This window comes from Oryctolagus cuniculus, chromosome 20, assembly GCF_051225735.1.
Source record: "Oryctolagus cuniculus isolate XC-2025 breed Fujian yellow rabbit chromosome 20, ASM5122573v1, whole genome shotgun sequence".
NCBI classification, from domain to species: domain Eukaryota; kingdom Metazoa; phylum Chordata; class Mammalia; order Lagomorpha; family Leporidae; genus Oryctolagus; species Oryctolagus cuniculus.
In genome coordinates this window covers 15257460-15272722 of record NC_142886.1, presented here as the reverse complement: position 1 = coordinate 15272722, position 15263 = coordinate 15257460, and the positions used below count along the sequence as shown (strand labels likewise).

Genomic DNA, 15263 nt, shown 5'->3' with positions numbered 1-15263 from the left:
GAAACAAAAAGCAATCACTTTCTTTATAACTGAATCTTGGGCAGAAATAATTCTGAAATCATCAGAAAAAAGCAAACTTTGGAGTAGGGGACAAATAAATATAGCAGTGAGAATCTGAAGACTGCAAAAAAAAAAAAGGTTTTCAGACAAGAATTCCTTTTGTCTACCATTTTAAAAGATTAAACAAGTTGGGGCCGGTGCTGTGGCGCAGTGGGTTAACACCCTGGCCTGAAGCGCCGGCATCCCATATGGGCATCTGTTTGAGACCTGGCTGCTCCACTTCCGATCCAGCTCTCTGGTATGGCCTGGGAAAGCAGTAGAAGATGGCCCAAGTCTTTGGGTCCCTGCACCTGCATGGGAGACCGGGAAGAAGTTCCTGACTCCTGGCTTCAGATCGGTGCAGCTCCAGCCGTTGCGGCCATTTGGGGAGTGAACCAACGGATGGAAGACCCCTCTCTCTCTCTCTCTGCCTCTCCTCTCTCTATGTAACTCTGACTTTCAAATAAATAACCTTTAAAAAAAAAGATTAAAGAAATTAATGCCATCATCATCATCTTCAAAGTAATATCCCAGAATACTAGAATGAGAATTACATAAAATAAAAACAAATTGCATCTTTTGTTTCAGTTGATAGCTATGTTCACATGGAAAAGAATTTTTATTTCTGAATATTCAATCAATATTTAGGATGGAATACTGTGAAAATGTTAGCACGATTTATAAGTTGGAAGAATTGATGGAGAAAATTCAAAGTGAAACAGCTATTTTGCTGCTCTGGGATAAAGAAAAGGGAGGACAGGGCCGGCGCCGCGGCTCACTAGGCTAATCCTCCGCCTAGCGGCGCCGGCACACCGGGTTCTAGTCCCGGTCAGGGCGCCGGATTCTGTCCCGGTTGTCCCTCTTCCAGTCCAGTTCTCTGCTGTGGCCCGGGAGTGCAGTGGAGGATGGCCCAAGTGCTTGGGCCCTGCACCCCATGGGAGACCAGGAGAAGCACCTGGCTCCTGCCTTTGGATCAGCGCGATGCGCCGGCCGCAGCGCGCTGGCCACGGCGGCCATTGGAGGGTGAACCAATGGCAAAAAAGGAAGACCTTTCTCTCTGTCTCTCTCTCTCACTGTCCACTCTGCCTGTCAAAAAAAAAAAAAAAAAAAATTTAAAAAAAAAAAGAAAAGGGAGGTCAAACGCATTAGCTTTGGGGATTCCACTTCATTGGGTGAGAGGGAGTAGAGCTGAGAGTGGGTTCAAGACATCCCTCTTCCCGCTGACAGAACTCCCCTGGACACAGTATTTAAGCTGCTAGCCCTGGAGTACGGGTGGGGTGAGAGTGGCCTGTGGGTGAAAGCCACTCACACAGCATCTTCCCCAGAGCACTCCCAGGCCACACGGATGGAGTGTGTTCACACAACCTCTGCATTCCCCTTTCCGCCCAGTCAGACCTATTTTGAAACATCCTTACCACGCTGAAATCTCAAATCAGAGAATGATCTCTCTAAATGCACATATTTGGGAGAAAAAGTGATTTTACTAATGTTGTGTGATTGGATATCATAATTGGTATAATGAGCAACACCACCCTGTATAAAGGATAACGGGTTAAACAGCATTCTGGTAGAAATGGATGCTTCAGTGTTACTGCTGCACCAGTAACGATTCGCATGTGATTATCAAAGTACCTAAGACAAATACACTGAAGACTCACTGATTCAATTAATTGTGGTAGATTAACAGACATTTCTGTTTTAATTAGTGAAGTGTTATTAACATTAATCACTTAAATTGTAGTCACCTCCATAAACTTCAATTTTCTCTTTTTAAAAATAGGATAGAGGGGCTGTCACTGTGGCGTATCAGATAAAGACACTGCCTGCAGCACCAGCATCCCATAAAGGCGCCAGTTCGAGTCCCGGCTGCTCCTCTTCCAACCCGGCTCTCTGCTATGGCCTGGGAAAGTAATGGAAGACCCTAAGTGCTTGGGCCCCTGCACCTTTGTGGGAGACCTGGAAGAGGCTCCTGGCTCCTGGCTTCAGACTGGTTCAGCTCTGGCTATTGCGGCTATTTGGGGAATGAACCAGTGGATCTTCCATCTCTCTCTCTCTGTAATTCTGACTTTCAAATAAAATAAATAAATTTTCAAAAATATTGGTTCATTTATTTGAGAGACAGAGTTCACTCCCTACTCTGCAGAGCCAGAGCCAGGTACTGAGCAGATGTGGAATATCAGTGTCTCAACAGCTAGACCAAATTCCCACCCCTCCACGGCCGTTTGAGTTTTCTTCCTATCATCATCATCTCTGGTTAGTTCTACATGTATTTTTAATCAGCATTTCCACAGTAGCTTGTCCATCAAACACAATTTGTACCTAAGCATTCTCTTTCTTCTCACCATATTCTTGAGGAAGAAGGAAACACAAATGTACTATAACAGTTTAAGCAAAGTGTCTGAAGGGTCAACATGTCAAGGACATTCTTCTAGAATGGTAAAAAGATGATTTTTTTTTAAAAGATAAATTAAAGTCAAATCCTTCTTTATTGAGGCACCTATGTCAGCTTTGAGAGAATATAGTTTTTTCTTACCACTGATCTGATGGTAACTATTTCTTTAACTTTTGACATTTTAGCTAGTAATTTATCCAATTCTTTCTTCTTTTTGTAAGTCTCCTTTCTCTTAAGCTCACAGATTTTTTTGAATTCTTCAATCTGTAGTGACAAACACAATAAACTAGTTAAAAATCTATTAGCACACACAGTTGGGAAATTTTAAAAAAACTGTTAACAATTCATACTCAATCTAAGAACACCAACAAGTAAAAAGCAAAATAACTTCACAGTTTACTTTTTTTTTTTTTTTTGGCAATATCACATGAAGGACTGTGAACCACAAGTACCAAACTGTAATTATAGAATATTGAAATAGTAAACTTTCAAAAACAATAAGAAAAACCACTAATAATGAATTATGAAATCACTTGTCACTGTGATGATTTTCTAGTAAAACACCATAAAGTAATGCTTACAACATTTACAGTGTGCTGAGACAGAGGACCCAAGGGATTGTCTGGGGGCCAGAAATTCACATTATTTAGTGGGAAATAAAATTGACTAAAGAAAATCCCTGAAGACGGAGCAGCTTTCTTGTCACTTTAACAAGCTCAAACATGTTCTGATTGTTTTTCAGACCCTAATGAAGTGAGCCACTCTCTGTCAAAGGGACACACCTGTCTGCAAAGCGGAAGGTCAAGAACAAAGCGGCTAACTAAGCAGAAGCAAAGGCACACTGCGTTCTGTATGAGAGCTGTGACCACGTATGAACAGGTGGCTCTCCGTTAGAGCCAGAAGCTGCTACTCCGAATGGACGTGGTCATCACCCTTTTCTCCGCACCAGGGCTCACATGCACGTGAATGAAATGTGGTCATTAACACACTGGGGTAAGAGCAGGAAGTCTGCCTTCTTACAAGGTCTCAGAGTTACGGAAACACTACTGGCAAAAGAGTGTGTGTGTGTATGTGTGTGCGCGCGCGCGCGTTATGGGACATGATACAGGTCTGAAGAGTCTCTGACATCTAGCAAAATTTTTCCTTCCTCATAGGAAGTGAATTGAAAAGTGGAAGAAAAGAGGGGGGAGCCTGCACCTCAGAGTTCTCCAGGTCTCTGCATCCGGGGAGTTTTACTGTGTGGGGGAACAAATAAGGCAGGCCTTCGGCCGTCCACCCGGAAAGCATCCTGCCTACGGCTCTGTTCTGGGAAAGCAGACCAGGATTAGGCAAGCATTCAGCCACCACCTGGGTGTGGAAAGCCACTTCTTTATCTGGGTGTTGTTTGTGGCTACTTCCATGTTAAAGTGGCAGAGTTGTGAATCTGTGAGACACTGGTTCTTCTCAGAAAATGCTTGTGGGTCCCAGTAGACTGTTGATACAGCACTAAGGTAGATGATCTCATGTTTGCAAAGTCCCTATAGGAAGTCCCTCTGGGCTCCCTTTCTTGCACCTTAACGTTTATACTAAAGAGTAGTGGGGGGGACCAGTGCTGTGGCGTAGTGGGTTAAGCTGGCTCTTGTAAGGTCGGGGTTTCCTGTGAGCACCGGTTGAAGCCCCGGATGCTTCATTTCTGATCCAGCTCCCTGCTGATGCATCTGGGAAAGCGGCAGATGATGGCCCCTGTCACCCATATGGGAGACCTAAATGTCATTCCAGGCTCCTGGCTTCAGCCTGGCTCAGCCTTGACCAATGCAGCCATTTCGGGAGTGAACCAGTAGATGGGAGCGCTCTCTCTCTCTCTCTCTCTAACTCCTTAAAATAAAATATATAAATCTTTTGGGGAAAAAAAATTAGGAAGGGAAAAAAACTTCCCTGTAAGTCTCAAGAAGTCTGAAACTCATTCATTCGATGAAGTAACACAGCAGGCCTAACCAGCTACAAGCCACACAGCTACTGCTGTTCTTAGCGCTTGGGGACAGCAGAGATGAAAACACACAAACCTGTCCTGTGAAGTCTGCCTGCTGGAAGACTCATACTGGAAACCAACCCCTGACCTACTGGCTTGTTGCCAGGAGAAGTGGAGACGAGCGACAGTGTCCCACCCCTGCTGTCCCTCCCCCATCCTGGAAGTCCTCGTCCAGTTGCACCCACACAGACACCATAATCTCAGTTCCTGTAATGTAAGTGAGCCACTCCAACTTGGGCAAGGCTCTGGGCTATTCAGAGAGCACAGAGTCCTGGCCAGAGGAGGAGGTGATATTACAGTGGAGGTGATATTGACGCTGCTCAGCGATGCTGTGGCTAAAGCTGAGGTAGATATTTGGCTCAGCATTTAAAACACTGTTTGGGATGCCTGCATCCGCATTGGAGTGCCTGGGCTTGAGTCCCCGCTCTACTTCTCATTCTAGCTTCCTGTTGATGCGCATCCCAGCAAGTAGCAAGCAGTGGCTCAAGTGCCTGGGTCCCTGCCACCCACTTGGGAGACTTGGATTGAGTTTCTGGCTTTGGCCTGGCCTAGCCCTGGCTGCTGCAGGCATCTACAGAGTGCATGAGTAGATGGGAACACTCTCCTTCCCTTCTTGCCTCTCAAATAAATAAAAAACGAATACAAAAAGCAGTAAGATCCCTTTTGGCCCTTGCTGTCCTGAACTCTCCATTTCAATTTGCTAACATTAAACCCAAGAAAGGTTTCGCCCAGTAAGAGGAGCCCTGCAGGACTTTTGAGACAGATTTCAATTTGTTCAAGCACTGCAGCCCAGGGTAACAACCCCAGAAGAGATCCAGGGAGTCCACATTTTATAAATTCCATTTAATAGCTACCGACCGCCTCGGCGACAGCATCAAGAGGTGGGGACTTGGGTGACTAAGTCATGAATGAGGGTCCTTAGGAGTGGGACAAGGACTTTGTGGAAATTAGCCAGGCCTCTTGCCCTTCCATGCCTTCCTTCCACTGTGTGGGGACCCAGTGTTCCTCTCTTCTGGAGAAGGCAGCATTTGAGGCACCGTTGCGGACGCAGAGTCTGGCCCATCAGACTCTGGACCCACTGGGCCTTCGCTGGCTATCCAGAACAGTGAGGTATACATTGCCATTAGCTACAAGTTACCCATTTTCACGTGTTGTGTTGCAGCAGCACAGGCTAAGAGAGACTGCCCCAGGTATACGGCAATGCCTGCCGCAGGAGGACTGGGGCGGGGCTTTCTACGCTCAGGGAGAAGTGTGCTTAGCTTTCACGGAAAACTACTTCTGACGAGGCAGGCACTTTTTAGGATAAAGAAGCTGAACTGATTGGAATTGCCAAACAGCCCAAATCTTATCATGGAATCTGCTGCCTGAGGAATCAAACTGTTACTGCCACACTTTATTCCTTTAAATTTGAATCAAGATTCAAGCAATGTAACACATGCCCTTCTTCCTTTCCTTCTTCCCTCCCGCCCTCCTGACCCCCTTGGCTTTCTCTGTCTTCCTATTTATACAGCAATGAGGCAGGCCCACGTCCAGTGTCCTGCATTTGCAACCTGAGGTTATGCCAATTCCCACTGCAGACAGGGCAACAGCAACTCTGACCGTGGGGTCTGCTCCAGCCCTGCACAGGGAGAACAAAGGCTGCTGCTGGGGACAGCTAATGTGGAGACAGCCCTCTGTCTCCTGGGGTGACCGAGGCAGGACGAGGAAGACGGGAGTTTAATCATCAGGTGGGAATTTCTTTTTGTTTCTTTATAAACTCATTGGAGTTTTTTTTATTAAATTTTCTTAAAGATTTTATTAATATAAAAAGAACAGATTTCATAGGTACTGTTCTAAGAAGATAACCTTCTTAGAACTTCAATCTTCTTCAGTCTTCTCCTTTAATCCTCCACCTTCCTTTCTCTTTAATTTTTGCAAAGACATCATTTTAATCCACTCTATAATCATAGGCTTAATTCACCACCTCATATTCAACAAGCAAAAAGTAGGAAGATCACAGTTCCACAGGAGTATGAACAAGGACTAAAAACAACAATCATGTCACAAGACGTCCATTATTCCTACAAATTTTTTGTACTCTGGGGCCGGCGCTGTGGCGCAGCGGGTTAAAGCCCCGGCCTGAAGCGCCAGCATCCCACACGGGTGCCGGTTCTAGTCCCAGCTGCTCCTCTTCCAATCCAGCTCTCTGCTATGGCCTGGGAAAGCATTAGAAGATGGCCCAAGTCCTTGGGCCCTTGCACCCACTGGAAGAAGCTCAAGGCTCCTGGCTTTGGATTGGCGCAGTTCCAGCCATCGCAGTCATCTGGGGAGTGAACCAGCGGATAGAAGACCTCTCTCTCTATCTCTCTCTCTCTGAACTCTTTCAAATAAAAAATAAATCTTTAAACAAAAATTTTTTTGTACTCTATATTAACTTCCACTTATCAGAGAAAACATATTTGTCTTTTTGAGATTGGCTCATTTCACTAAGTATAATGGTTTCTAGTTGCATCCATTTTGTTGCAAAAGACACGATTTCACTCTTTTTTACGGCTGAGAAGTATTACATAGTGCATGTATACCACATTTTCTTTACCTAGTCATCAGCTGAAAGACCGCCAGGTTGATTCCATATCTTTGCTATTGTGAATTTAGCTGCAATAAACACGGGGTACAGATAACGCTTTTATATGCCGATTTCATTTAGGTAAATTCCTAAATTCCCAGGAGTGGGATGGCTGCGTCATACGGTAGGTCTATTTTCAGACTTCTGAGAACTCTCCATACTGTCTTCCATATAGGCTGTACTTGTTTAAATTCCCACCAATGGCATATTAGGGTGCCTTTTTACCCAAATCCTCACTAGCATTTACTGCTTTATGATTTTTGAGTGATAGCCATTCTAACTGGGTTGAGGTGAAACCTCACTGTGGTTTTGATTTGCATTTCCCTGATGACTAGTGATCCTGAGCATTTTTTCATGCTTTTATTGGTCATTTGAATTTAATCCTTTGAAAAATGCTTGTTCATGTCCTTTGCCTATTTCCTAACTGGATTGTTTGTTTTGTTGTTGAGTTTCTTGAGTTTTTTTTTTTTAAGATCCTGGATATTAATCCTTTATCAGCTGCATAGTTTGTGAATATTTTCTCCCATTCTGTACGTTGTCTCTTTGCTTTGTTGAAAGCTTTCTTTACAGTGCAGAAGCTTCTTAGCTTATACTCCCATGTGTTTATTTTTGCTTTATTGCCTGTGCTTCTGGGGTCTTTTCCAAGAAGTCTTTACCTATGCCAATGTCTTGCAGAGTTACCCTGATGCTTTCCTCCAGTAATTTGATGGTCATAGATTTAGATCCTTGATCCATTTTGAGTTGATTTTTGTATAAAGGTAGGGGTCTTGTTTCATACTTCTGCCTGTGTAGCTCTAATTTCCCCAGCACCATTTGTTGAAAAGACTGTCCTTTCTCCAGGGATTGGTTTGAGCTTGTTTGTCAAAGATTAGTTGATTGTAGACGTTGATTAGTTCTTAGGGTTTCTATTCTGTTCCACTGGCTTGCATGTCTATTTTCGTGCCAGTACCAGGATGTTTTGATTATAACTCCCGTGTATTACATCTTGAAATCTGGTATTGAAACAGCTTTGTTTCTGTTGCTTAAGACTGCTTTGCTATTTGTGTTTCCATATGAATTTTAACACACTTTTTTTTCCTAGATCTGAGAGGAATGTCCTTGGTATTTTGATTGGTGTTGCACTGAATCTGTAAATTGCTTTCACTGGCATGGACATTTTGATGATATTAATTCTTTCAATCCAATGAACACAGAAGATTTTTCCTTTTTTTTTTCTGGTTCCTTCTGTTTCTTTACTTAATGTTTTGTAATATTCATTGTAAGGATTTTTCATATCCTTGGTTAAATTTATTCCAAGGCATTTAAATTTTTTGGTTGCTATTGTGAATGGTACTGATCTTACAAGATCTTTCTCAGCAATGGCATTGTTTATATATTCAAAGGTTTTTGATTTTTATGTGTTGATTTCTTGATGTGCAATTTTGCTCACTCTCTTATGAGTTCCAATAGTCTCTTGGTGGAATCTTTTGGTTCCTCCACGTATAGGATCATTGCATCTGTTAATAATGATAACTTGACTTCCTCCTTTCCAATATGTATCCTCCCCCCACCATTTTTTTTTTTCATTTTCTTGCCTAATGGCTCTGGCTAAAACTTCTAGAACTATACTGAATTGCAATGGTGAAAGTGGGCAGTGAACGGGGAATTTCAATTAGGATGGTGTCGCTCCCCCTCTTCGTGGAGGAACAACACTAAACCCTGCCTAGGCTTCATATCCGAGTCACGGCACCATTATGTCGCTCCCCCTCTTCGTGGAGGAACGACACAGGACCCTGCACTGTTCTTTTGTCTGTTCGGCCCTTCCCGGGTTGGCTGCCGTCCCTTCCACCTCCGTGGAAGGGCGGTTCCCCCTGGCCACTTTCCCCACTTCCGCAGGGGAGCGGCACACAGCCGGCCGGCTCTCTCAGGGGCTGCACAGGTGTTCCTTCAGATAGATGTTCCCTTTAGATGTTCCTGGTGCATGTTGTCTCTCTCCTCCTTTATAGTCCTCTTCCACCAATCCCAACTCTGCTACCCACACGCGAGTACGCTGCTCTCCTCCAGTCAGGAGTAAGTCCTACAGTTTATTGGTTGAACTGGAGGCAGCTGTGTAGAAGCTGTTTCCTCCTCTCCCAGCGCCATATTGTGGGAGAGCAGATGCATAGAATAAGTCTTAATTCCAGTAACTTAGTCTAGTCTGAGTTGCTCCCCACAGGATGGCATAGCAGATAGCCCAGTCCCTACACGAGCAGAAAAGGATTTAGCAGTTATCCATGTTCCCACAAAATTGTGGGCCTTAAAACATGGTTTTCTCTTTACGTCCTTGACTGTGTGTAGCCCCTCTGCACGCTGCTCACTCCTCTCTGATTTATTCAGCAGGTGAAGCAGTTGTGGACAGGGGCCCTGTCTGCTTGGTCTGCACTCCCTGGTCCTGTCAACACAGATTCAGCCTGGGGACTGTCAAGGGCAACTGGCTAAGGTGGAGGCAAACTCCTCATCCCTCTATGGCTGCATGTGAGCAAGGGGCTACTCAGTGTTACAGCTCCTGTCACTTACATTCTTCTCCGGGGACCACAAGCTGAGACACGACCAAAGTCACTCCCAAGAGGCTCACTGGGTCGTTGGGTCTCCCACTCTAGTCCCATCCCAGTGTTCTCGGCAGAGTAATGGAGAGCAAGTGCCAGCCTCACAGACAAATAAATTCTTTTCTATTTCCTGCCCCAGAGTCTATACAATTCTGTATTTGTAAAAAATAATAAATTGTGCCATTTACCTGTACAGTCAGAGCTTGTTTTTTTGTCAAATACTCTGCTTTTTGCTTTTCTATTTCCTCCTCTGCCTCTTTAATGCATTTTTTTATTGAGTCTATTTCTTCTTTCTCAAAGCTGATTCTGGTGTAAGTCTCACTTATGTAAACAGTGGCCGTGGCTTTCTCTTCCAACGCGTAGTTGAGTGCCGTGACAAACTTCTCATACCGCCCTGCCAGCTCTTCTTGCTTTTCACTGGGGCACAAGAATGCTCACAGAGTGAAGAGAACCATACTTAGGAAGGGAACTGAACGTCTGAGGGGGTGGCACCATGGCATCGTAGGTTAAGCCTCCACCTGGGGCACTGGCATCCCTATGGGAGCTGGTTCATATCCCAGCTGCTCCACTTCTGATCCAGCTCTCTGCTGATGGCCTGGGAAAGCAGTAGAGGATGGCCCAAGTGCTTGGTTCCCTGCACCCACATGGGAGACCCAGAAGAAGTTCTTGGATCCTGGCTTCGGATCAGCCCAGCTCCAGCCGTTGTGGCTGTTTGGGGAGTGAACCAGTGGATGGAAGATCTCTCTCTCTCTCTCTCTCTGTTTGTCTCTCTGTCTGTCAATTTGCCTCTCAAATAAATAAATAAATCTTAAAAAGAAAAAAGGAAAAAAGAAAGTCTGTCTGGCCAGGTAGCCCTCATTCAACAGGACATTGCAAGGGATACTAATTGTGGTTGTGATGGTTAAACTTGGTTGAGAAGAGAATAGAAGGAAATACTAAACAAGCAACAACCTGACAAATGATGACCCACCTCACCCTATCCATCCAACATGTCAGGCAGTAAGTGCAGGGTACTGTGCCTAACAGTGTTGAGCGATTCAAAAGTCAGTGGCATCTGGCCAGAGGAGCGTTTTGATGGGCATCCTTGCCATTTCTTTTTCTTTTTTTCTTTTTTTTTTTTTTTTTTTTGACAGGCAGAGTGGACAGTGAGAGAGAGAGAGACAGAGAGAAAGGTCTTCCTTTGTCGTTGGTTCACCCTCCAATGGCCGCCGCGGCCGGCGCGCTGCGGCTGGTGCACCGCGCTGATCCGATGGCAGGAGCCAGGAGCCAGGTGCTTTTCCTGGTCTCCCATGGGGTGCAGGGCCCAAGCACCTGGGCCATCCTCCACTGCACTCCCGGGCCACAGCAGAGAGCTGGCCTGGAAGAGGGGCAACCGGGACAGAATCCGGCGCCCCGACCGGGACTAGAACTCGGTGTGCCGGCGCCGCTAGGCGGACGATTAGCCTAGTGAGCCGCGGCGCCGGCCATCCTTGCCATTTCTATCTTCCTATACTGGGCTGGGTAGTGAAGCCAAAGAAAGGTGGTTATCCCACCACAGCTCCAGCTGCTCCAGGAGAAGGCTGGGCTTCCTCTGGGCAGACACCAGAGAAACAGGAGGCTGCGTCCAGCCTTCCACCCTTGCTGTTCACTGGATGCCCGAGCCCTAACTTGCATCATCTTATCTTCTCCCAGCTGCAGCCACATCCGAGCTCAGCAGTCATTAATGTCACACATCCACTGCTAGCCATGTCCATCTGAAGACCTCCATGTTGGGAGAAATGTCAACCTCGAGGCTAACAATCAAAGATTTTCAAGAGTGGCAATTGGTATCACTTTCTCCAATTTCAGTTTGAAAGGTTTCCAGAATAGAAAAGCTCTTTTTCCTTGTCTAGTCCCCAGGGTTAGACCCAAAAGGGTTGTGTGTGACTGAAGGCTCAGAACAATAGAAACAGGCTGTCAAGAAGTCTATGATGCAGAGGTGGAACTCTGCAACAGCAATGCAACGAAAAGCAGCTCAGGTGGGAGGCTCGATGAAGGTGTCAGACAATGGGTGCTTTGTGGACCCGCAGAGGAAGCCCTCAGGAGTGACTCAACCTAAGGACCGAGGAGCCTCGGGGAAGCAGAAACCCTCGCCTGGTGCATTGTGACGGGTTGAGAGGACAGCACACACACAGAATCTCGGGCCTGGGGTGAACACACACAAGGACTACCCAGCCAGAAGAAGGGAGACGCTCACCACTGTCCAGCTCCACCAGCATCACCCAGACACTTGTTAGAAACACAAATTCTTGTCCCTCCCTCCACTCTACAGGTCTGCTAACTCAGAAGTTCTTGAGTGGGTTTCAGCAATGTGTTTCAACAAGCAGGGTAAGTGTTTCAGATGCCCACTCAACTTTGAGAATCACTGATCTGCAGGGCTATGATGTTGCTAACTAGTTGAAAGGAATATCCAGTCTGGGTATTATTATTCCTACCATTGGTGCAGAAACAGATTCGTTTATATGACACTCCCCGGCAACTGCGGCTGGCACACACCACGAGCAAATCTGCATCGAGGGTTCCATTTCCGAAACTTGTGTGGTCGTGGAGCATCTCCTAGTGCAGGTGCTCAGGCCTGGTCTGGGAAATGTGTCCCTAGGCCTTCAGGCCTCCTCCAGTCCCGAATGCTTTGCTATCTGTGCACCAAGCAATCTTCTGATCGTTTTAGCTTTGCAAGCTTTTCTCCCAGCAGTGAGGGCCCTTTGAACATTCCTCACTCCAGAAAACCAACATTCTGACACTTATGCTTTAGTTTTGCAAATCTGTTCACAGCACTGAGCTACCCTTCAACTCATTTTTTTTTCTCCCAGAAGGATCTGCATAGGGTAATCAAAGTTTGACTCCCTCTTTATAGATAGAATAATTAAGGACTACAGGTAAACCAGGGGTCTGAGACCACACAGCTCAAGAATAAAGGAAACTAAGAGGTGTGAGATCCTGAGCTATAGGCTGTTACATAGTTTGTCTCTTAATTACAGACACAATGTGGAACCCTCTCCTGGGAGCCCATCCAATCCCTGCCCTCCAGAAGATAGCAAGTATGACTGAATATGTTTAAGGAACTGAATACAATGGACCTGGTTGGAGGTTTCATTTCCAATATGGTTCCTGCAAGATTCCTTGCATTGCTGGTGGGCGTCTGTAAACTTAAATAAACAAAAATGGGAACTAAATCCATCCTGAGCCTCTACCTTTGGAGGGAATACTGTTCTGCATTATGTAAGCAATTATTGAGAGAGAGAGAGAAAGCTGGTTCACTCTTCAAATGCCTGCTCGGCCAGGGCCAGGCACTCCATCCAGGGCCTGAGTTCTTGAGCCATCACCTGCTGCCGCCCAGGATGCATTAACAGGGAGCTGAACTCTAGAGTGAAGCCAGGACCTGGACCCAGGCGCTCCGACATGGGACGTGAGCACCCCAGGAGCTGTCGTAGCCACTGTGCCAAAGATCCACCATGCAGGGCGCATCGGAGCCAGTGCGTGATTCACAAACAGCAGTTCTGGATCGCTCCGACCCTGCACTGCCATGGTTGAGCCGGCCAGAGCAGCCTGAGTCATCTTCCAAAAGTGACCTCCCCCTCCTCACTCGCCCCGCCCCGGCTCACCTCAGAGGGCCAACCCTTTAGGACAATTTTCGCCATCCACTCCCAGACCCCCATCAAGTACATCAAATTTCAGAAAAAAGAAAAGTAACTTACCCCAAGTCTTCATTTTCTTCTTCCAGTTCAATGATTTTCATCTTCAAAAACTCTATTTCATTATTCGTCTTTCTGATTTTTGTTTGTATTTCATTGATCTCCTGAAGATTTAATCTGCGAGCATCTCTGACACATTCTTAAAAGTAAACGTAAAGTTTACTGAATTATTTGAGAGGGCGCACAATGGTTAGGGGCTGACTTTTCAAGTCTTGAAAAAATTACGCCTGCCGCTGAAATATCCTTCTAAGTATGTGTCTGGATCCGATGCCTCTAACTTGCCTCTTTGGTTCTTTTCACTCTCACCTATTAATCGTGTCTCTTGTTTCCACGCCTGCAGCCGTGACCGGCTGTGCACAAGCCCTGAACAGATTGCACACTGGGCTCTGATCCGCCCGAGGACTTCTCACTTCCGGCCTACGCCTTCCTGTTCCCGTACCGTGGGACTTAACGAGCATGCGTGCGTGAGCCGGAAGTGCGAGGGTGGGACTAACATCGGGCCAATGACGGAGAGGAGTCCAGGCACAGATTGGTCCCCTTCCTCACGTGACTGGCGATACTGAGAAGGGGCAGCACTGGGTCTCGAGGACCTGTTCTTATGATTACCTAGATGCAGTCCTCAGCAGTAAACATTATAATGCCTCATTCCCATCCCTGTTTTTGCTCTCTCTTCTTCCTTGCTTCTGTCTCCTTATCCCATGGTGCTCTTTGAATTGCGCTCCCTTAAAACGTAATAATGCAAAAGCCATCGCTCCACACTCTGCCTTTCGGGAAACTCAATGTATTAAGAACAAGTTATTGTAGGATCAGCCCTGTGGCGTAGTGGGTAAAGCCGCCTCCAGTACCGGCATCCCATATGGATGCCGGTTCGAGTCCCGGCTGCTCCACTTCCGACCCAGCTCTCTGTTATGGCTGGGAAAGCAGTAGAGGATGGACCAAGTCCTTAGGCTCTGCACCTACATAGGGGACCTAGAAGAAGCTCTTGGCTGCTGGCTTTGGATCAGCCCAGCTCTGGCTGTTGCGGCCATATGGGGAGTGAACCGGCAGATGGAAGACCTCTCTCTGTCTCTGCCTCTATGTAATTTTGCCTTCAAATAAATAAATATATATATTTTTAAAGAACAACCATGAATGAAACTGGAATTTTGGACACCTGTTTAGAAAGGTGCTGGACTACTCATTTTTAAATCACAGACAGATTCCCTAGAAACTGGCTGTTAGCTTCCTTGGGTGAGCTAGGCAATTCTCCACCCCCTTCTCCCAAGTTACAAGTGAGACTGCTCTTTGTAGCAAAGTTTTACAAACACAAACATGTCTACATGAGTACATCACCTGAGGATACTGTTAAGATGCAGACTCTGCTACAATATTGATGGTGGGGGGTTCAAAAATTCTGCATATTTCTAACAAGCTCTCAGACCCTGCCCATGCAGATGGCTGCAGGTGCCAAGACCATATGACAAAAGGCCAATTAAATTACTTGGCTAAGTATTCAGCAGGTATCAGGGAGCTTCGAAGCTCATATATTTTCCACTTCCATAGCATTTTTCCTGATTATAAAAAGATCCCAATCTGGAAAATAAAGGAAACAAAACAGAAACCCTCTTTATTCTACCTTTGGTGCAGATGCTACTATGTCTTGTTTTTCTCTGTACATACAGTTTGTTATAATCTCCCTGTCAAATTAGACACCAAGTGTATTGTTGTATAATCTGTTGCACCATATGGTGTCTAATTAGGAGATAGAATTCCCATAGTACAGTCAATCAGCACACAACAAGACTCAGTCAATGACACACCAGTATGCACTGCATCCCAAAAGATTGCAATGATGCTGAAAAATTCCTATTACCTTGTGACACTGTAGCCACCAGAAGGTCCTAGCACAATGCATTTATCGCAGGTTTGTGGTGAGGCTGGTGGAAACCAACCTACCGGGCTGCCG

At 45.9% G+C, this 15263-nt stretch overlaps 1 protein-coding gene across 2 annotated transcripts in view; it reads right to left on the bottom strand.

The window, feature by feature from the left end:
• CCDC175 (coiled-coil domain containing 175) overlaps window positions 1-15263 on the bottom strand; it is a 74738-nt gene that overhangs the window by 52771 nt on the left and 6704 nt on the right. The window contains exons 4-6 of one of the 2 annotated variants that reach the window (XM_002719516.6): window positions 13322-13457; window positions 9797-10025; window positions 2573-2695 (exon numbers count right to left, since the gene is read on the bottom strand). In XM_002719516.6, coding sequence (XP_002719562.4) covers window positions 2573-2695; window positions 9797-10025; window positions 13322-13457 — 488 coding nt within the window. Of the gene's footprint in view, window positions 1-2572; window positions 2696-9796; window positions 10026-13321; window positions 14387-15263 lie in introns of those variants that run through there. The other variant, XM_089322480.1, reaches the window with a different exon arrangement.